The 22,726-nt window shown below is 44.3% G+C and overlaps 1 protein-coding gene across 1 annotated transcript in view; it reads left to right on the top strand.

Moving 5' to 3' along the window:
• The window catches only part of LOC144482173 (NACHT, LRR and PYD domains-containing protein 3-like), a 68,283-nt gene that overhangs the window by 28,783 nt on the left and 16,774 nt on the right, over nt 1–22,726 (top strand). The window contains 3 exon segments of the mRNA XM_078201381.1: nt 15,979–16,179; nt 18,388–18,559; nt 18,643–18,708. Coding sequence (XP_078057507.1) covers nt 15,979–16,179; nt 18,388–18,559; nt 18,643–18,708 — 439 coding nt within the window.

Raw genomic sequence — 22,726 nt, 5'->3', positions numbered from 1 at the left:
TAAAAAAGATGGGTGTCTTCTTATGAAAAAATCAGTTAAATGCAACACAAAGTTTTCATCTACATTAACGCTGAATGATGTATTTTGTTTAATAGAGTAGAACAGAGCACTGAGTTGTTCTTCAAAAGTGCAACTTAACGTGCTATTGCGAACTCCAGAATGTAACAAAACACCCACATATTCTTCTGGAGTAGTGTTCTAATGTTTCATTCTGAAAATTGGAGAACAAAATAAATGAAGATCTGCAATAGTGAAGGGAACTACTAGCCATACGAATATCACTAAAAGGGATAAACTATGCAGTAGAGAGGAACTAATTATAGAGACTGCTATTTGTGAGTCAATACCCATAGGGATAAAAATGTACACTGCTAGTTCACAGACAGAAACACTGCAGGTGTCAATACTCATGGACCATAAAACAATGTGTGGCTGTGCAGAAAACCAAATAATCTAAACATAACATGATTAATAACATGCCTATGATTTATGGCTTGAACACAGGGTTTAGTAACCTATCGCACATCACCAGCCTGGGAATTGATGAGTTATATCGGCAGAACTTATGATTTAATAATGAGTATTGATGGAGCAGATAAGGATGATTGGGCCCAGTAAACTCCCGCGTGGGCATCCTGAATTGATGCCATCGAGCTGACATGATTGACCTCCAAGGACCAAAACCATGCTCCTTGGAGCGATGCAGGGCGCAACCAGCGGTGAATTTTCCCACTGAATCCCAACTATTGCTGGATTGTCCATGCTCCTTGATCAGCCAAATTCAGCCATAATATGAGGGGCAGTCACAATCTCCCACGTCCGTAGTTCCACTGAATATTTTTGCTAAGTTTTCCAATTGGCTTAAAATTGTTTGGAACTTTTTGAACGACAGCAAAACATTTTCCATGGTTATGACTCAAGCATGTTCAAGAATCATAAATTATCTGGAACTGTTGCAAATAAAATTAGAGAGTTTTTTTTTCATTTTAAAAGCGTTAAACATATTCAAGAATAATTATAAAGCATCACTTTGTATATCGTGAAACATGGTGATACAGTTTTATAAAATGATTAGATGGTAATGAAGGAGTTTAACCTCTTAGAAATGCATGCATGGGATTTTAGAGATGTATGCACATTTGTAAAATGTGCTTTTGGATTGTAAAATGTTATACCTGATCGCAAAGTGATTCACAATGTGTAATGCTCAACTGGTGCTTTTTTTCCACGATAGGAAACCGAATCATTTGGAGGCAGGAATTTTTCACGCTGTCCCTTGAGGCAGTTCAGCCCGTTAATTGTTGACCTGACATTACATTCAAATTCCTGCCGGAACTCAGATCACTGCCTTCTTTGTTCGTCTAGGCTGACTTGCTTCATTCAATGGCCCTAACTCCACATTTCTCTATTGCTGAAAACATTAAAAAATAACAACGCTCAAAGTATCTGGCTATTCCAGCATTTATTATACATTCCACATGTCCTTCTGAATGTGATATTGTGCTGCTTTCCCGAGTAAAAGCATTTTCGGTGGTGAACATACATCGGCAGTGCTGTCGCAGGTCCCTTTCTTAATGCCCATTGTCCCCGCATGTTTTAACTGTCCCGGTCACCTCTCCAATAATGAATGTGAGTGCACTTCTCCTTTGACAGCAGTTGGTCGAACTTGCCATAAGTTTTCTATTCCACCATGCCCCAGTCACCCACCCCCATCTCCCCCACTTCTTAAAAGGTGTTGTTTCAATTGTAGTATTGCTATCCTCATGGATCTTTCAAGAATAGAGAAGATTTTGTAACTTACCAGCAATATTTCAACTATATGTTCAGCAGACTATTTAAGAACCGAGCACACCAATATGCGAGCAGACATCTCAGCAGTTTGTTCGCTGATTTTGCTTTGTCCCTTTCATCTTATTGTCTATAATTGTTTCATATTATTCATACAACTTTTCCACCTCTGCTTTCACTATTGGATTTCTTTTTTGGATTATCTTCTGTCGTAAATATCTGCACTCTGTCCTTCTCTTCTTGAAAGAGGGACACGAGATAATTATATCTCCTCTTAGTTGCATGTTTACATAACTTGACGAGAGGTTTTACTCTCAGTTTTGCTATTCGTTGATAGCATCATGTTGGATTCCAAATTTCCTTCATTTCTGCATTATGTGCTATTTTCAGAATGTTCCCCGACCATGTTTCTTGAAACTAAGCTTCTCAAATATCTGCGCCTTTTACTTCATCATGATGTCGTCCATATGTTTCCTTGTCATAAAAGACTGGTACATTTTCTATACGGTTTTCTTCAATGCATTAAATCGCTGGTAAGAGTCAGGAATAGCCCTTTCCCTTTCTGACGGTGCCTGATAGCAATGTCACGTTTTTAACAAAAGCATGAAGCATTTAAAAACGCAGCATTTCTGACTAACTTGATAGAGTTAACCTCAGGTTGTGCCTTCATAATGTTGCAAAGTATTTTAAGTGTGAAGCATTTGTTATAGATTCACAATTCTCGTTCCCAAACTGCAAATGATATTTCAGCATGATGTACTCTCCAAAAATATTTATTGTGACGTAAGTAATTAACGCCGACTCGTTGCACATCAGTTGGCCGAAAATCGCCTGATTTCTGTGGAGTTCCAGAGCGAATTCTTCCGAGTATCAACAACAAATATATTCCTGGATCGCCTCCTCTAAAATTCAAGTTACAATTCGATTCATTCAATTTGTCTGAAAGTTAATGGTTTCCATAATTATTGCAGTAAATATGTAGCAGGCTCAATTATTTGCAACTGCGAGGAGTTTCCAAATGTTTCGCTACTGTGAATGGCTCCGCAATCTACTGCAGCTGTTCTTTTATATCAGCCCAAACATTTTCAATATCTTCACCTCCTCAGCTGAGGCCATTTTCTTGTTCTTCTGTTACTCCACTCCACAGTGCCACTGTATATCTCGTTATTAAACCCTTTGGAAGTGGAGATTTTCTTTTTTTCAGGCAGAGCTGGATAGATTCTTGGTGAAGAAATGTGTGTCATGTTATCAGGACTAAGTGGAGTGCCGATTCAATGTTACCATTATATCCTCCCTCCATTTTCAAGCTGAAATGCTAAACCGACTTGAACATGCAGGCAATGTCGGTAAACTTGCAAGCACATGTTGTAAAGTGAATTATATATCCTATGACTTTTAATTGAAGGAGATATTGAGCCATATGTAAGTGACATGTCAACGGGTTTGCTCCCTGTTAGCAGAGCCACAAATATCTTCCTTGCTTAGTTACTCTGCTGGCAGCCCTGATTCAAATCAAAGAACAAAGAACAATGAACAAAGAACAGGACAGTACAGGAAACAGGCCCTTCGGCCCTCCAAGCCTGTGCCGCTCCTTGGTCCAACTAAACCAATCGTTTGTATCCCTCCATTCCCAGGCTGCTCTTGTGACCATACACGTAAGTCTTAAACGATGTCAGCGTATCTGCCTCCACCACCCTACTTGGCAGCGCATTCCAGGCCCCAACCACCCTCTGTGTAAAAAACATCCCCCTAATATCTGAGTTATACCTCGCCCCTCTCATCTTAAGCCCGTGACCCCTATTGATCGTCACTTCTGATCTGGGAAAAAGCTTCCGACCGTTCACCCTATCTATCCCCTTCATAATCTTGGACACCTCTATTAGATCTCCCCTCATTCTCCGTCTTTCCAGGGAGAACAACCCCAGTTTACCAAATCTCTCCTCATAGCTAAGACCCTCCATAACAGGCAACATCCTGGTCAACCTTCTCTGCACTCTCTCTAACGCCTCCACGTCCTTCTGGTAGTGCGGCAACCAGAACTGGATGCAGTACTCCAAATGTGGCCTAACCAGCGTGCGAGACAGCTGCATCATCAGACTCCAGCTTTTATACTCTATACCCGTCCGATAAAGGCAAGCATGCCATATGCCTTCTTCACCACATTCTCCACCTGCGTTGCCTTCTTCAAGGATTTGTGGAATTGCACACCTTGGTCCCTATGTGTTTCTATACTCTTGATGGCTCTGCCATTTATTGTATAACTCCTCCCTACATTATTTCTTCCAAAATGCATCAGTTCGCATTCATCTGGATTAAATTCCATCTGCCACCTCTCCACCCAATTTTCCAGCCTATCTATATCCTGCTGTATTGCCCGACAATGCTCATCACTATCCGCAAGTCCAGCCATAGAACATAGAACATAGAACATTACAGCGCAGAACAGGCCGTTCGGCCCACGATGTTGCACCGACCAGTTAAAAAAAAAGAAAAACTGTGACCCTCCAACCTAAACCAATTTCTTTTCGTCCATGAACCTATCTACGGATCTCTTAAACGCCCCCAAACTAGGCGCATTTACAACTGATGCTGGCAGGGCATTCCAATCCCTCACCACCCTCTGGGTAAAGAACCTACCCCTGACATCGGTTCTATAACTACCCCCCCTCAATTTAAAGCCATGCCCCCTCGTGCTGGATTTCTCCATCAGAGGAAAAAGGCTATCACTATCCACCCTATCTAAACCTCTAATCATCTTATATGTTTCAATAAGATCCCCTCTTAGCCGCCGCCTTTCCAGCGAAAACAATCCCAAATCCCTCAGCCTCTCCTCATAGGATCTCCCCTCCATACCAGGCAACATCCTGGTAAACCTCCTCTGCACCCTCTCCAAAGCCTCCACATCCTTCCTGTAATGTGGGGACCAGAACTGCACACAGTACTCCAAGTGCGGCCGCACCAGAGTTGTGTACAGTTGCAACATAACGCTACGACTCCTAAATTCAATCCCCCTACCAATAAACGCCAAGACACCATATGCCTTCTTAACAACCTTATCTACTTGATTCCCAACTTTCAGAGATCTATGCACACATACACCTAGATCCCTCTGCTCCTCCACACTATTCATCTTCGTGTCATCCGCAAACTTGCTGATAACACCAGTTACACCTTCTTCCAAATCATTTATATATATCACAAATAGCAGAGGTCCCAGTACAGAGCTCTGTGGAACATCACTGGTCACGGACCTCCAGCCGGAAAAAGACCCTTCGACTGCTACCCTCTGCCTCCTATGGCCAAGGCAGTTCTCAACCTATCTCGCCACTTCTCCTTGTATCCCATGAGCCTTAACCTTTTTAACCAACCTGCCATGTGGGACTTTGTCAAGTGCCTTACTGAAATCCATACAGATGAGATCCATGGTCCTTCCTTCGTCAACGGTTTTTGTCCTTTCCTCAAAACACTCCAACAAATTTGGAAGGCACGACCTCCCTCTTACAAAACCATGCTGTCTGTCATGAATGAGGTTGTTCCGTTCTAAATGCACATACATCCTGTCTCTAAGAATCCTCTCGAACAACTTCCCTACCATGGACGTCAAGCGCACCGGCCTATAATTTCCCGGGTTTTCTCTGCTACCCTTCTTAAACAACGGGACCACATTCGCTGTCCTCCAATCCTCAGGGACCTCACCTGTGTCCAACGAAGCAACAAAGATTTCCGTCAGAGGCCCAGCAATTTCATCTCTCGTCTCCCTGAGCAGTCGAGGATAGATGCCATCAGGCCCTGGGGCTTTGTCAGTTTTAATGTTCCCTGAAAAACCGAACATTTCCTCCCTTGTAATGAAGATTTTCTCTAACGGGTCAACAACTCCCTCCGAGACACTCCCGGTTAACACGTCCCTCTCCTTCGTGAAAGTCCCCTATTCCCTTGGGTTCGAAGCATAATTCACCTCCTTTGTCCCTGAGAGGTCCGATTTTCTCCCTGACAACTCTTTTGTTCCCAACGTATGAATGGAATGCCTTAGAATTCTCCTTAATCCTGTCTGCCAAGAACATCTCGTTACCTCTTTTTGCCCTTCTAACTCCCCGTTTGAGTTATTTCCTACTCTCTCTGTATTCCTCCAGAGCTCCATCTGCTTTCAGTTGCCTGGACTTAACGTACGCCTCCCTTTTCATTTTAATCAGATCATCAATTTCCCTGGTTATCCATGGCTCACGAATCCCACATTTCCTATCTTTCCTTTTTACAGGCACATGCCTATCCTGCAGCCTTATCAATTGTTCCTTAAAAGACTCCCATATGCCAGACGTGGACTTACTTTTGAACATCCTCTCCCATTCAACGTCCACCAATTCCTGCCTAATCCGGCTACCGTTAGCCTTCCCCCAATTTAGCACGCTGCCCGTAGGACAGCACTCATCCTTGTCCATTACTATCCTAAAGTTAACAGAGTTGTGGTCACTATTTGCCACATGTTCCCCTACCGAAACTTTGACGACCTGACCGGGCTCATTTCACAGAACTAGGTCCAGTATAGCCCCCTCTCTCGTCGGGCTATCTACATACTGTTCCAAATAACCTTCCAGTATGCATTTTACAAATTCCTCCCCGTCCGGAACCCCAGCTCTCAGCACTTTCCAGTCTATTCCAGGGAAATTAAAGTCCCCCACTACAACAACCCTATTTTTTCTGCACCTATCCAGAATCTCCTGACATATCCTTTCCTCCACTTTCCGTGGGCTGTTGGGTGGTCTGTCGTACACCCCCAGCATAGTGACTGCACCCTTCCTGTTTCTGAGTTCCACCTACAGTGACTCAGTACATGACCCCTCTAAGTTGTCTACACTCTGCACCGCGGTAATATGCTCCTTAACTAATATCGCTGCTCCCCCACCTTTTTTAGCCCATCCTCTGTCTTGCCTAAAACACTTATACCCCGGAACATTCAGCTGCCAGTCCTGTCCTTCTTTTAACCAAGTCTCCGTCACCGCAACCACATTCAAATTCCGCGTAAGCATTAAGGCCCTAAGTTCGTCTGATTACTCGTTATGCTCCTCGCATTGAAGCAGATGCACTCGACAACTCCAGGCTCACTGAGATCATCCTCTTCCAGAGTGCTCCTCTTCTTAGCTAGCCTTGCCCTGGCCCCCAGCTCAACCCCAGCCTCAGTACTTACTCACCTACTGATTTGTTCCCCACCCCCCTGCCACACTAGTTTAAATCCTGCCGAAATACTCCAGCAAAACGTCCAGCCAGGATAGTTGCTCCCTTCCAGTTAAGGTGTAATCCATCCATTCTGTACAGTTGCCATCCTGACTTGAGGACTTCCCAGTTATCTATGAATTTAAAACCCTCCCTCTTGCACCAGTCCTTTAACCATGCGTTCAACTGTAGAATCTCCCTGTTCCTCGCCTGACTTGCACTAGAGACCGGGAGCAGCCCAGAGATTGCTACCCTGGAGGCCTTACTTTTTAGCCTCGCACCCATCTCGCTGAATTGCTCTCGTATGACCCCCTCCCCCCTGCTCTTCGTACATACATCATACCTACATCCTACCTAAATCAATGCCACTACGTAGAGCCACTCACTTTGTTCTGTCCCTACGTGGACGCATCTCATTTCAACCCTTTGGTCATAAACACTGATCTTGAATCCACTCTCAACCGTTAGCTACAGATCTTGCGTTTGGTCTAACTGCTGCAATTAAAGCCATTTCAAACAGTCCCAAAATAGACAACATCACCTCTGCTCTGTGACTACAGAACGAGAACGGGACACCACCAATTGACATACTGATCAACACCAACATTCATTGATCCCACATAAATCTGAAATGCATATTAAGGTCTGCTCTATCATGACAGTGACATCACCACTGTCTAACGAGAAAGCCAGAAGGGGAAGAAAACAATGTAATTCTGGACACAGCCAGCGATCCCGTTATTCCGATAGTTGAAACAATTGAACAATTGAAGTAAAAGGATACATCAGCATATTCTTCAATTGCTTTCTGAATTTAGTCTGTGTTACGGCATAAATACAAGTGTTTGTGCAGCAACTCATGAGCTGCAGCATGAAAACTAATTATTTCACAAAAAGATGTAGATTCATGGAATAGTACCCCAAATCGCTCATTCTGCACTATATAGAATAAAACGTTAACGTTGGCCTTGAAATAATGAAATTTTCCCAGATGGCAAATAGTAGAACGATGGATGTTCTTCGACTTTCAATCTCTGGGTCTCTGGGACTGTCCCCTTAGAGTCTTCTGCGGGCTCTGCTGGATGTTAAAATATGTCGGACAGTGAAAATGCTGAGGAGCACAATCAGGAAAAATAGCAGAGAACAGGACATGTAATTCTGAGAAACAAAACAAATGAGAGTTCCTCAGTTGATAGTGACCTGTAAGCATTAAATACCAGAAAACTTTCCTTAAACAACTCAGACTGCTTAATATTCCCAACACAGCAGCTGCTATTTTCTCGGTGCAATATTTAATTTTAAGCTTTGGAGGACAAATGGCCACGAATCGATCAAAGGTGAAAGAGACAGTCAACCAAACAGAACAATCAGTCGTGGCATAAAGTACGGCAGCGTGGATGTTACAAAGAGGGATATGCATCACAAGTGAAATTCTTCTTCAAAAACAATTGGTGTTTGTCTGAATATCAGATCGAATATTACCACCAGTAGATCCGCCGCTGCCATGGCCACCAGGTAGGTTGTTACGCACTTGGAGAGGCCACACTTTCTTCCAGAAAGGATCACAATCGTCAATACATGTTCTGTCGAAGCATTGATGGCGAGAACAATGTCAGTTACAAAATAAAGCTACGGGTTTGATTGAGATTTTGAAATTAAATATGTAATTCTCTATTTCGTAGTTTCGCAGGAAAGAACGATATAATTGTGTTATACTTGAATGCAGCGTTGATTTAATTACCAAGGATGAATGCAGAAACGATTTCCCTCAATGTTGATCATTTATGTCTCCTGCTTCATTTCAAGGTGTGATACAACAGCACAAAAGACGAAATTTGCAGTGTCTAATTGTTACCTGTTCTGCCAAATGGCCAACACATTATGCTTAGAACCCAAGGGAATAGGGGAGATCCTAAATGAATACTTTGCATCGGTATTCACGAAGGAGAGGGGCGTGTTAACCGGGAGTGTCTCGGAGGGAGGTGTTGACCCGCTAGAGAAAATCTCCATTACAAGAGAGGTAGTGTTAGGTTTTTTAGGGAACATTAAAACTGACAAAGCCCCAGAGCCTGATGGCATCTATCCTCGACTGCTCAGGGAGACGAGAGATGAAATTGCTGGGCCTCTGACGGAAAACCTTGTCGCTTCTTTGGACACGGGTGAGGTCCCTGAGGATTGGAGCATATTGAATGTGGTCCCGTTGTTTAAGAAGGGGAGCAGGGATAACCAAGGAAATTATAGAACGGTGAGCTTGACGTCCGTGGTAGGGAAGTTGTTGGAGAGCATTCTTAGAGACAGGATGTATGTGCATTTAGAACGGAACAATCTCATTAGTGACAGACAGCATGGTTTTGTAAGAGGGAGGTCGTACCTTACAAATTTGGTGGAGTTTTTTGAGGAAGTGACAAAAACGGTTGATGAAGGAAGGGCCGTGGATGTCGTCTATATGGATTTCAGTAAGTCTTTTGACAAAGTCCCACATGGCAGGTTGGTTAAAAAGGTTACGGCTCATGGGATACAAGGAGAAGTGGCTAGATGGGTGGAGAACTGGCTTGGCCTCGGAGACAGAGGGTAGTGGTCGAAGGGTCTTTTTCCAGCTGGAGGTCTGTGACCAGTGGTTTTCCGCAGGGCTCTGTACTGGGACCTCTGCTATTTGTGATATATATAAATGATTTGGAAGAAGGTGTAACTGGTGTAAGCAGCAAGTTTGCGGATGACACGAAGATGGCTGGACTTGCGGATAGCGAAGAGCATTGTCGGGCAATACAGCAGGATATAGATAGGCTGGAAAATTGGGCGGAGAGGTGGCAGATGAAGTTTAATCCGGATAAATGCGAACTGATGCATTTTGGAAGAAATAATGTAGGGAGGAGTTATGCAATAAATGGCAGAATCATCAGGAGTATAGAAACACAGAGGGACCTAGGTGTGCAAGTCCACAAATCCTTGAAGGTGGCAACACAGGTGGAGAAGGTGGTGAAGAAGGCATATGGTATGCTTGCCTTTAAAGGATGGGGTATAGAGTATAAAAGCTGGAGTCTGATGATGCAGCTGTATAGAATGCTGGTTCGGCCACATTTGGAGTACTGCATCCAATTCTGTTTGCCGCACTACCTGAAGGACGTGGAGGCATTAGAGAGAGTGCAGAGAAGGTTTACCAGGATGTTGCCTGCTATGGAGGGTCTGAGCTATGAGGAGAGATTGGGTAAACTGGGGTTGTTCTCCCTGGAAAGACGGAGAATGAGGGGAGATCTAATAGAGGTGTCCAAGATTATGAAGGCGATAGATAGGGTGAACGGTGGGAAGCTTTTTCCCAGGTCAGAAGTGACGTTCACGAGGGGTCACAGGATCAAGGTGCGAGGGGCGAAGTTTAACTCAGATATTAGAGGGATGTTTTTTACACAGAGGGTGGTGGGGGCCTGGAATGCGCTGCCAAGTAGGGTGGTGGAGGCATACCCTCTTGCTCCGAATACATGCATAAAAGCCTTGGGATTCTCCATCTCCCTGTTTGCGAACAACATTTCATGGTCTCTTTTAGCCCTCCTAATTTGGCGTTTAAATTCCTTGCTATATTCTCCATACTCCTCAGGGCCTTTGTCAGTTTTTTAGTTGCCTCGACCTATTGTATGCTTTCTTTTTGACTAAGGTTACAATTTTCCTTGTCGCCCATTGTTCCCGAATTCTGCTATTAGTAGCCTTCATTTTTATGGGTCATGCATGTTCTGCAATTCCGTTAACCGGCCTTTAAAAGCTGCCCACATGCCAGACCTGGACTTGCCGTCAGATTTCCGCTCCCCAACCAAATTCCCCTGATCCTCTCTAACTTGTAAGTATTTGGCTCTCGTCCTGAACCAAGGGCCACTCTTGTCCTTCTCCATTGCTCCCCGAAATCCTATGGAATTATATGGAATCCTTTGCTTCTGTGTCTGTTCTGATTTTTCCAGTTGATGTGTAGCTGACTCATGCATTTTTAAATTTGAATTTCCTTGCTCCACCTTCGACTTGCTCTTACCATCTTTGCAGTTCGTGGCTAAACCCCCATTTTTGTTGCAGTGCCGACAAACAGCATCAAAGCATTTGCAATGATCCACATAATGTGTCCCTCAACACCTGACACATTCTATTGCTTTCGCCGTTCTTCTTGCTGCCTCTTTCTTTACTTGATGCAGTGTCCCCTCCTGCGCACCACCATTGGCCTTCTGGATATCTTTTGCATTGCAGCCATTTCGAGGCACTGATAAATTTCTGGGGCCCTCTTGAAAGTCAACGTGGAATCACCCAATAACTGATGCTGGCTCGGTGTGGGCGAGGCCGGGTCATTGGGGTTGATGAGGAATAAATCCGGATCTGTTCAGATGACCAGATGTGTATTACAGAGCCTCGCTAGAATGATATTGTAAATTTAGTGTTAAATTGAAGCGACCCATCAGGGAGAATGAATTTGTGCTTTGGGATTTTTTTTTTAACAAAATCAGACACACTGGAAATCTGTGTTGTTCTACGAGATTAAGAGTGAAACGGGTAACTGCATTTTACATTGCTGGTTTTAAACCTTGGTTGTAAATTATTGCTGTTGAATAACTTCCAATTCTAATTTGAAGAAATTAAATGTCTGAATCACTTTTCCATTTCCATATCGGAGAAAGGAGAGGACAATAGCTGAGTTTGATTCGGGGTACAGGTATAGGGACTCAGACACTGACACATCCACACGAGTGGGGAATATGGAGTGACGTGCATTTGTATAGCACCTTTAACGTAGCAAAACATCCCAAGACACTCAACAAGAGAACAATTCAGTGGGAAAACAAATACATAAAACATTCGAAGGGATAGCTGGGCAGGTGACTAATTTTTGTCAGATTGTTAATCCTTTTAAGGTGAATCTGAGAAGAGGGAAAAGTAAAGCAGCCGAGAGGCTTCGGGAGGGAATTCCGGAGCTCAGTAATTGGTCTGGATTGTGGACAAATTATCCTCAAGATACACAACTTGTCAGACTGGGCAAGGTAGAGATGTCGCTGGCTTCTGGGGCTGCTGTAGGCTGCATGAATAGGAAGAGAGGGGCCATGGAGAGATTGAAAAGCTAGTTTGAGCATTTTAAAATTGAGCTGTTGTCAGGCTGTGAGACAGTGAGAGTTGGTGAACTCAGGTGAATGAACTGAGACGTGGTGTGAGTTAGCCAGGATTCAGGAAGCAGAGTTTCAGAGCAGTGAGAATGTAGAGCTGGATATCAGCAGTTTGCATGTTGAACCTGCTGCCAGGTTACCGAGGGGCAGCATGTTGATGAGAAATACAAGAGGGCCAATGATAGAGATAATGGTGTGGGAGTGGCAAGAGAAAGCAATGTCACTGATTCTCTGGATGTAAAGTAATAGATCAGAATTGAACCAGGGGCCTTTGATGCATTTCCACTCAGCTGCACGACAAGGGGGAGGAGTTGGACAAGGATAACATGGTCAAGCACGTTAAAGATTGCAGATGGGTGAATGAAGATACTTCACTGACTTTTGTCAGAGTCGGATAGGATAGTATTTGTGATTTCAAGAGCAGTGGCAGGTTCAAACTTGGCTGCAAGGTGCTCCTGCAAAAATGGTCATGGATTTGGGAGGTAACAACATTTTCAATGACTTTGGAGAGCAAAGTGGAAACTGGAAATTGGGTATAGGATTGAAAGGGAAAAGGATTTTTCAACGGACGTGATGATGGCAACTGATACTTTGTGAAACAACTGTTACTAATATCACAGTAACATATCTGAGACTGTAATATTCTGAAATATATCTTGCATATTAGTCAAGATCTCAACGCCCTGCTTCTGATTTCAATACTTACATCTGATCCTGACATTGATATTATCCTCATTACAGAGTCTCAGAATCAGGCAAGGCCTGTCAATATCATGGCTGAAGGTTCAAACAGGAGAGAATATACAGCAGCTTCATCAAAAATGAGAATGGACACAGGTAGGATCACAAAACTACAAATATAATTTCTATCCTGTCTACAGCTCAAACAGGAAGAGGGAACAGGACAGGGACTGAGTGGAAAGTGGGGGAGAGTGACCATTTAGAGTAGGATTATCCAAGCTTCGGACCGAGGGGGCCGGGTGTGACCCGCAAAGCTCCTCTACGCGGCACCGGAGACAGTTTCTAAATTGTTGTAAAACAGCTGAGTTTCAATTCAGGATTCTGCTTGGAGCTGATCCTCCAATCAGAGGTAATTTCTCTCTCCCATTGCTGCTGATTTGTCGACTATTGACTGTGAATGAGAGAAACAAACCACGATTGGTGGCACAGTGAACAGTGTGCTGAAGGCTGGTATGAGAAAAGCAAAAGCATCTCTGGGTGGGACAAACTGCAGTGGGGCTGGATCTCCCCAACATTCGCTGCGAATAGAGCGATTAGTGAGTGGGAGTGAGGCACTGAGTGGAGGGGTGTGGGGTGGGGGATGTGTGGGAGTGAGCGACTGAGGGGGGGATGTGTGGGGGTGCGTGGGCGAGGCAATAAGGGGCTTGGGTGTGTGCATGGGTGAGGGGCACTTGGGGCTCGGTGGCTGGGACTGCAGGGAGGGGGCCTGACAGTTGGGACTGCAGTGGGAGGGCTGTGCGAGTGGGATGTGGGGTGGGGATCAGAGGCTTGGTGGGTGGGAGTGCAGTGGCGGGTGCTGCGTGTGTGGGACTGTGGGTGGGGGGAAGTTCAGGGTCTGGTTGGGAGGAACTGCAAGGGGTGGCTGCGTGGGTGTTTGGGATTGCGGGGTGGGACTGGGGCATAGGGCTGGGTGGGTGGTGCTGTGGGAGTGGGCAGGGTGGGTGGGGCTGGATGGGTGGTGCTGTGGGTGAGAGGGACTGGGGGGTGCTTACCACTTAGCATCCCATGAATGCGTATAGTCTTCTTTGTATTATATGGGGAAGGACTGCTTCAGTATTGGAATAGTTATGAGATCAAATGAACATTGTGCAATCAGTCAGCATCCCCACTTCTGGCCTTCTGATGAAAGGAAGTCTTTAATGAAGCAAATGAAAATGCTTGGGCCTCGCACATCACTGAAGAACTCTTGGAGCTGAGATGGTTGGCGCCCAACCACCACAACAATTGTTGTTAGGTGTGACTCCAGCCGGTGGAAAGATTTCCCTGATTCCCACTGATTTCAGTTCTACCCGGACTCCCTAATGTCACAATTGGTCAAATATTCCCGTGATGTCAAAGACAGTTAGATCAGCTCACATCTCGCATAACTTACAGAAGAGAGTTCCTGTGTGGGAAATCTTCTCCTAATTTCACTCTTGAAAGTCAATCTCTGGAATTCTCTGCTCCAAAGGTGGATGGAGACTGGATCATGCGAAATATTTAAAGCAGAGGTAGATAAATATTTGATCGATGGATGAATGCAGGGCAATGGGGAAATGGCACAGGAAAGGAGTTGAGGCCGGCATCGATTAGCGATGATTGTACTGAATGGCGGGGCAGGCTTGAAGGAACTGGTGGCCTACTCATGCTTTCATTTCTTGTGGGTTTTCATGTAGTGAAAGGGCGCCTTATTTTAACTATGCCGCCTCGTACTCGAGCCTAAATCGAGGCGGAATCCTACATTAAGGCGGTGTAGGCTGAAAATTTAAGTGTCTGCCTTCATGCGACAGGGAATTTTCTGAACAATGTAAGGGTCACAGGACCATAAAGTGGGTCAGGGCAAGACTTAAACTGCCATCAAGAAGGATGTCCTGGCTCTGAGTTATCCAGCTGATCAAATAGCATGCAGCATTTGTGCTATACAATGCCAAGGAATGATGATTTCTAACAAGAGAGAATCTAACCATCTGCGGCTGACAGTCAGTTCAGCATTACCATCACTGAATTGGCCATTCTTGACATTCTGGAGATTGTTTTTGACCAGGGTAATCAAACATCCAGATTTTCTGCACTGTCCTATTTTTGAGCCCTGTATCTCTGGGTTGTCTCCTGCCAGGATGCTTGTTGTCCTGAAATTTTGTGTTTCCAATTCTGCACATGCGCTGTGTGTATTCGCAAAGGCACAGCCTTTCTGGCTCTGACCCGTCACGAAGCAACCTGCTGCAAACTCCTCTGCCCCAGCAGTTACATGCTTGGTAGCCGCTCACCTGCCCATTCCAATGCCAGAGGTATTTCCTTACCTAAGAGTTGTTCACCGTGACTTTAACCTGAAACTGAACTGGATTAGCCATATCAATACAGGAGCACGTCAGATGCGAGGCATTCTTTGGAGAGTAAGTCATCTCCTGTCTCCCCAAAGTCTACAATGTACAAGGCACAAATTGAAAATTTGCAATTTGTCTACTGTGGTTCCATGAACACTCAAAGCTCAACATCACCCAGGACAAAGTAGCTCAATTGATTGACACCACCCATCCACCACCTCATTCTCTTTGCCACCGATGAAAGTGATAGCAATATGCATCATTTACAGGATGCATTTCAGCACCTTACCAAGGCTCCTTCAACAACACTTTCCAAACCCGAGACCTCTGCCACCCTAGAAGGCCAAGGGCAGCAGATACATGGGGATACCATCATCTGTAAGTTGCCCTTTAATCCACACACCATTCTTACTTGAACAATATTGCTGCTTCACTTTTCCTGTATAGAAGTCTTGGTGTTCCCTTCCCAGCAGTACTCAGTGTATACGCACCATGCAAATTGCAGTAGTTCAGAATGGTGTCTCAGCAGCTTTCCAATAACAATTAAGGATTCACAACAAATCCCGGCCTTGCCTGGAACCCTCACACCCACTGACCAATGTAAAAAATGTTGATTTTATATTTGAAATTGATGGACTCTTGTTAACCAAGGGTGAGAATGGATTTAGGACAAAGGTGATTATAGTCAGGTCAAATATGCTTTCACTGAATGTTTGTGTTCCCAGAAGGTGTTTGATAATGTGGCTCACAGGAGGCTTTAGTTGCTCTCTGTAAAGGGAAGTGTAACAACATTAATAGGAATTCATTGACAGAAATGTGTTTATTTTACTCCATTTGTGTTTACAGATCCAAACTCCACAATTCCTCAGTTCCTGACAAAGTGTGATGATTATCAACTGTTCAAATTGACAAAATTCTACCGGGACAGACTAGAACAGGCAATGGAAGGAGGAGTGGATGGAGTCAGCTTATCGTTAACGTATGAGAGGATTTTCACTGGACAGGAGCATCGGGTAAGAGGGAGGGACCCAGGATAGAACAAAGAACAGTACAGCACAGGAATAGACCCTTCGGCCCTCCAAGCCTGCGCAGACCATGATGCCTGCCTAAACTAAAACCATATGCACTTACAGAGTCCGTATCCTTCCATTCCCATCCAATTCATGTTTTCATCCAGATGGCCTTTAAATGCCGCTTTCGTACCTCCTCCCATCACCGCCCCACCCCCTGGGCAGCACGTTCCAGACATTCACCACCATCTGTGTAAAAAAAAACTTCCCTCGCACATCTACTCTGAACATCTCCCTATACACCTTAATCCGGTGTCCCAAGTACCTGACTTTTCGACCTGAGGAAAGAGCATCTGACTATACACTCTGTCAATGCCACTCATAATCTTGTAAACTTCGATCAGGTCACTCCTCAACCTCTGTCATGCCAATGAGAGCAAACCGGGTTCATAGCTAATACCCTCCAGACCAGGCAACATCCTGGTAAACCTCTTCTCTACCCTCTCCAGCACATCCACATCCTTCTGGTACTTTGGTGATCAGAATTATACACAATATTCTAAATGAGGCCTAACTGAGGTTCTGTACAGCTGCAGCATGACCTGTCAATTTCTAAACTCAATGCCCTGACTGATGAAGGCAAGCATGCCGTATGCTTCTTGACTACGTTGCCACTTTAAGTGATCGGTGGACATGTTCGCCCAGATCTCTCTCCCTGTCAATACTCCTAAGGATTCTACCATTTACTAAATAATTCCTACATGCTGTATCTTCCAAAATGCATTACCTCATATTTGTCCGGAATAAACACCATCTGCCATTTCTCCACCCAAGTCTCCAACCGGTCTATATTCATAGAATGATTTATAGAATCCCTGCAATACAGAAGGAGGCCAATCGGCCTATCGAGTCTGGACCGACCACAATCCCACCCAGGCCTTATTCCCGTAACCCCATATGTTTACTTTGCTATTCCCCCTGACACTCGTGTCAATTTTAGCATGGCCAATCAACCTAACCCGCACAACGTTGGACTGTGGGAGGAAACCTGAGCACCCGGAGGAAACCCACGCAGACACAGGGAGGAAGTGAAAACTCCACACAGACAGTGACCCAGGCCAGAATCGAACCTGAATCCCTGGCGCTGTGAGGCAGCAGCAATATTCTATTTTAAATGAGTTAATGAATTTGAAACTTTCCTTTGTAAACTCCAGTCTGAAATTCTCCATTGCTCTGACTCTGCACAGCCACTTCTTCAGACTCCCACTTGCAGCTGAACATGTTTATCTCTCAACTATCTAACTCACCAATCCTCCTTACTGAGCTTTTATGCCAGAAATAAATTGACAAATAACATTCTGTTTCTGACACTTGAGTTAATGAGTAGAAATGATTAAATGATTAGATTTTTCACCATTATTATTGCTTCATTCTCCGGACATAAATCAAGAGTCGGTGTTTGGGTTAGTCAAAAGTTTATTCATCAGCTAATTTTCATTTTAGGATTTCCATTCTTCTATTTAAATAACGTAATAATCAGAAGCATCCTATCCTTGCTCCCTGAGTTCTTACTCGCCACTGTTTTATTTACATACAGAGAACAGGAGTGGGCTGTTCCACTCCTCTGTTTAACATCATTGTGGCCGATTTCATAGTGAGTTCAAATCTGCATCTTGCCGATCCCTTATAAACTATCACCCCCTTGTTTACCAAGTGTCCATCTACCTCCGTCTTAGAATTAGTCCATGGCCTTTTCAGGAAGAGAGTTCCAAAGACATATGACCTCCTCAGAGAAACAAACTACCTCATCACCTCCGGATTTCGGAGTAAATCACAAAGTGATGCAGCAGGAATTGAGAGAAAGAAATGGATCATATTGTCAATCAGTAACCAACCAGATGTCATGTTGGACTCTGAAGGGCAGACAACTAATTACATTAAAATACTGCAGATTCTCAGTGATCCCTCACTCTCCTTGAAATATATTTTTGATTCGAGTTTAGTTGATTCTCATTTCTTAATCGTTAATGACTGGAATGTGATGTGAAGAGAATTTTCAGTCCATGTTTATTGCGGATCAGGACCCGGCCCAGTGACTGATTTCTGAGCTGAAAACAACTGGGAAATCCCATCACTGAGCAGATTCCATCTCATTCTCAGTGTTTACCTTTCACTCTGCGTCTCATTATTCTTCATCACTATTCTTCATAGAAAGTCACTGAGCTCGTGGATAAGGGAAACCGGGCGGACAGTTCCAAACTTCTTCTCAATCTGGTGATGGAAAAAGGATCTCGGGCTCGAAGGGTGATGTGGGAATCCTTTGTCAGAATGCGTCACGGAGTCCCAAAGCTGGATAAAATACTGAAAGAAATACAGGAGCTTGGTACGGTAAAATCACAGTGAATTCAATTTCACATTTACACACTGCCGATATCACTGATTTGATTTCATGAATTATTTAAACAGGTTCTGATGCATTCGATGAGATGAACTTTGCACAAGATTTATCTGAATTGCCCAGTCACCTGAAAGGTAAGAGAGGAAATTGAGATTGTAAACCATTTCACTTCTGAGAATCAGAATGATTAATTACCGCCTTTGTTTAGGAGGTAGTCAAAAACCTGAGAATCAGAAAGATAAAGGCTGGGGTAACAGGGCTGAACATGATTGGGGTTTGTCATTGATCCTCAACTATGCAGAGATTCAAATTACAATTCATAGCATTTTTCTTGCATTCTGTTAATGTGTTGCCATTGCATCTTTTCACTTAATCAGCTGCTCATTTCTAGTATTTCTGATGTCTTATACACTTCACAGAATCCTGCTACAATATGAATCTCATACAAACCTATGTGTGTGCATGAATGGTCTGGATGGCAGTGAAGAGTAGAGCCTTGCTCCAGAAGTTAAGGTTTGTCTACACTGGGGTGGCACGGTGACAAAGTGGTTAGCTCTGCTGCCTCAGAGTGCCAGGGACCTGGGTTCAATTCCGGCCTCGGGCGACTGTCTGTGTGGAGTTTACACGTTCTCCACGTGTCTGTGTCGAACACCTTTGGGTCCTCCGGTTTTCTCTCTCAGTCCACAGATGCGCAGGTTAGGTGGATTGGCCGTAGTTAATGTGTCGCGTTCCGGGGATAGGGAGGGAGGGATACGTAGGCCGTGGTAAGATGCATTATTGGAGAGTCGGTGCAGACTTGATCGGCCGAATTCTGCACTGATGGGATTCTATGGTTCCATAGAAATCATTCGAAACAAACACAAACCAAAATACTGAGCATGAAAATCCCAGAAGGTCAATCAAACAAAGATAACAAGGTTTCAGGCATCATGGCGAATGATATCTTCCACTGGTGCCTCCCAGTCCAAATTCTGCCACGAACAATGACCATGCAATCTTCTTGTAGCAGCAAAAATAGAAACGCCTCGAGTTTAAATGGAAAAATGCTGTGTTTAATATTCCCCTCGAATCCCTCAGCTGACTGAATCCAATCGTGTAGATCCCGTTGCCCCATTGTTCCTCATATGCACTTCTCTTCCACATGATGCAGTCTCTGTGCCAGAGAGGATTCGACTGGCTTCCTCTTTAGAGTCGCCACAGCTACTCGAAACACCTTACAGAGGCTCATAGTTCTCTGGAGATAACGAAACGCTGAACATCCACTCTATTCCTGCATTTACATAATTCAAACATGTGCTATCTGATCCCACACAATTTGAAGACTGGAATCATCTATCAATAGTAATTCTGCACTCACTCAGATATTGACTCGACCTCTTTCAATTAGAGTTTGTATCAGTACTTCAAAATAAATAAACCATGGTCCTTGATGTTTTCCATGTAGCTGAGCTTCTCAAAGCTGTTAATCACTTTTGTAGCTTGCTTCTGTGAGTTTTTGACTCTATGTTGGGGGGTAACCACAGCTGTGCACACTATCCAGTTGTGATGTGAGCAGGAAAGTGTGCAGGCAAAATCATGTCGTAGAAATATCGAAAGTAGGAGCAGGAGCAGATCATTCGGCCCTTCGAACCTGCTTATATAGACGATCTGGAGGAGGGGACTGAGTGTAGGGTAACAAGGTTTGCAGACGACACAAAGATAAGTGGAAAATTGAATCATGTGGAGGGCGTAGAAGGTCTGCAGAGAGATTTGGACAGGCTGAGTGAGTGGGCGAGGATCTGGCAGATGGAGTATAATGTTAACAAATGCGAGGTTATTCAATGTGGAAGAAATAATAGCAAATCGGATTATTATCTAAATGGAAAGAAATTACAACATGCTGCTGTGCAGAGGGACCTGGGGGGTCCTTGTGCATGAGACGCAAAAACCCAGTCTGCAGGTACAACAGGTGATCAAGAAGGCAAATTGGATGTTGGCCTCTATCGCAAGGGGGATAGAATATAAAAGCAGAGATGTCTTGCTGCATCTGTACAGGCCATTGGTGAGGCCGCAGCTGGAATACTGTGTGCAGTATTGGTCCCCTTATTTGCGGAAGGATATATTGGCCTTGGAGGGAGTGCAGAGAAGGTTCACCAGGTTGATACCAGAGATGAGGGGTGTTGATTATGAGGAGAGACTGAGCAGATTGGGTTTGTATTTGTTGGAATTTAGAAGGCTGAGGGGGGATCTGATAGAGACCTATAAGATAATGAAGGGGCTGGATAGGGTAGAGATGGAGAGATTCTTTCCACTTAGAAAGGAAACTAGAACTAGAGGGCACTGCCTCAAAATAAAGGGGGGGTCAGTTTAGGAAAGAGTTGAGGAGGAACTTCTTCGCTCAGAGGGTGGTGAATCTCTGGAATTCTCTGCCCACTGAAGTGGTGGAGGCTACCTCGCTGAATATGTTTAAATCACTGATAGATGGATTCCTGATCGGTAAGGGAATTAGGGGTTATACGGATCAGGTGGGTAAGTGGAACTGATCCACTTCAGATCAGCCATGATCTTATTGAATGGTGGGGCAGGCTCGAGGGGCTTGATGGCCTACTCCTGCTCCTATTTCTTATGTTCTTATGTTCTTATGTTCTTTACCATTCATTATGATCATGGTTGAACATTCAACTCATTAGCCTTATCCCGGCAAATTGTTTGAGCCCTTTAGCTCCTGGAGGTACAGCTAAGTCCTTCTTGAAAACATACAATGTTTTAGCTTCAATTGTTTTTTGTAATAGCCAATTTCATACGGTCATGACTCTTTGCATTTCTCTGCATTTCAGTCCAAAATAGTGTACCCTGTGACCTCAGACTGCGATCCCATTTCTGGAATTCCCCGCCATCGGGTACATACTACCTACATCCATCCTGTCTAGCCCTGTTAGAATTTAGGTTGCTATGAAATCCCCCCCTTATTCTTCTGAACTCCAGTGAATATAATCCTGATTGACTCAATCTTTCTTCATCCATCAGTCCTGCCATCCCAGGAATCAGCCTGGTATACCTTCTCTGTACCCTGGGATGGGCGGCGGTCGGTGGGGGCGGGGCCGGGGCAGCCGGCGTGGGGAACTCCCAGGAATCAGCCTGGTATACCTTCTCTGCACCCCCATTATAGCAAGAACAACCTTCCTCAGATAAGGAGTCCAAAATTGCATGTAATATCCAGGTGTAATCTCACAAAGTCCCTGTAGTTGCAACAAGACATCGCTGCTCCTGTACTCGAATCCTCTTGGCATGAAGCCCAACACACCACTTGCCTTTTTTACTGCCTTCTGCACCAGCATGTTTACCTTCAGTGACTGGTGTGCGATGACAGCCGGGTCTCGTTGCACATCTCCCTTAATCTATAGCCATTCAGATAGTAATCAGCCTTCCAGTTTTTTGCGACCAAAGTGGCTAAGTTCACACCGCATCTGCCATGCATTTCCCTACTTAATCAGCTTCTCCATATTACATGGAAGCATCTCTGCATCCTTCACACAGCTCACCCACCCGCCCAGTTTTGTGTAGTCTGCACATTTGGAGATATTAGATTTAGTTCCCTCATCTAAATCATTAATATATATCATGAATAAGTGATGTTGTAGTAATTGGTATCAGCCTTTTAATTGATCACAACTTTATCTGTCAAGGAACTAGACCAAGTCACGGAGTTCTCTTAAACAACTGTTTTAATCATCTACGTAGTGAAGTCTCTGGAAAGTCACAGGTCACAGTCTGTAACGAGCCAGAATACAGAATTCCTAAATACAGAAGCAATTATAGCCTCAAATTCAATTGCAGGTAATTAGCATACACCAATCACATTTTAGGAGTTACCTCAGTCCGCTCAGTTATTGATTGAGCTCATATCATTCAGATATTAAAACCAATCACAGTCCCCTTAAGCTACTCGTCTTGGTGCTTATCTGTGAAAACTTTTATAAGAACTTTTTTTTCATCGCAGCTTGGGTGACATTAACCATTTCATTGGTCTCCCAGCACCGATCCGTGCGGTATCCCAATAGTCTCAGTCTGCTATTTGGAAAAAGACCCAGTTATTGCTACTCTGTTTCCTGCCTGCCAGCTTATTTCCTGTCCATCATAATACACTGCTCCCAAATCAATGTATTGAGTTTT

The sequence above is a fragment of the Mustelus asterias genome, assembly GCF_964213995.1.
Source record: "Mustelus asterias chromosome 26 unlocalized genomic scaffold, sMusAst1.hap1.1 SUPER_26_unloc_8, whole genome shotgun sequence".
Classification (NCBI taxonomy): domain Eukaryota; kingdom Metazoa; phylum Chordata; class Chondrichthyes; order Carcharhiniformes; family Triakidae; genus Mustelus; species Mustelus asterias.
The sequence above is the reverse complement of the archived record's forward strand: the minus strand, read 5'-3'. Positions and strand labels throughout refer to the sequence as shown.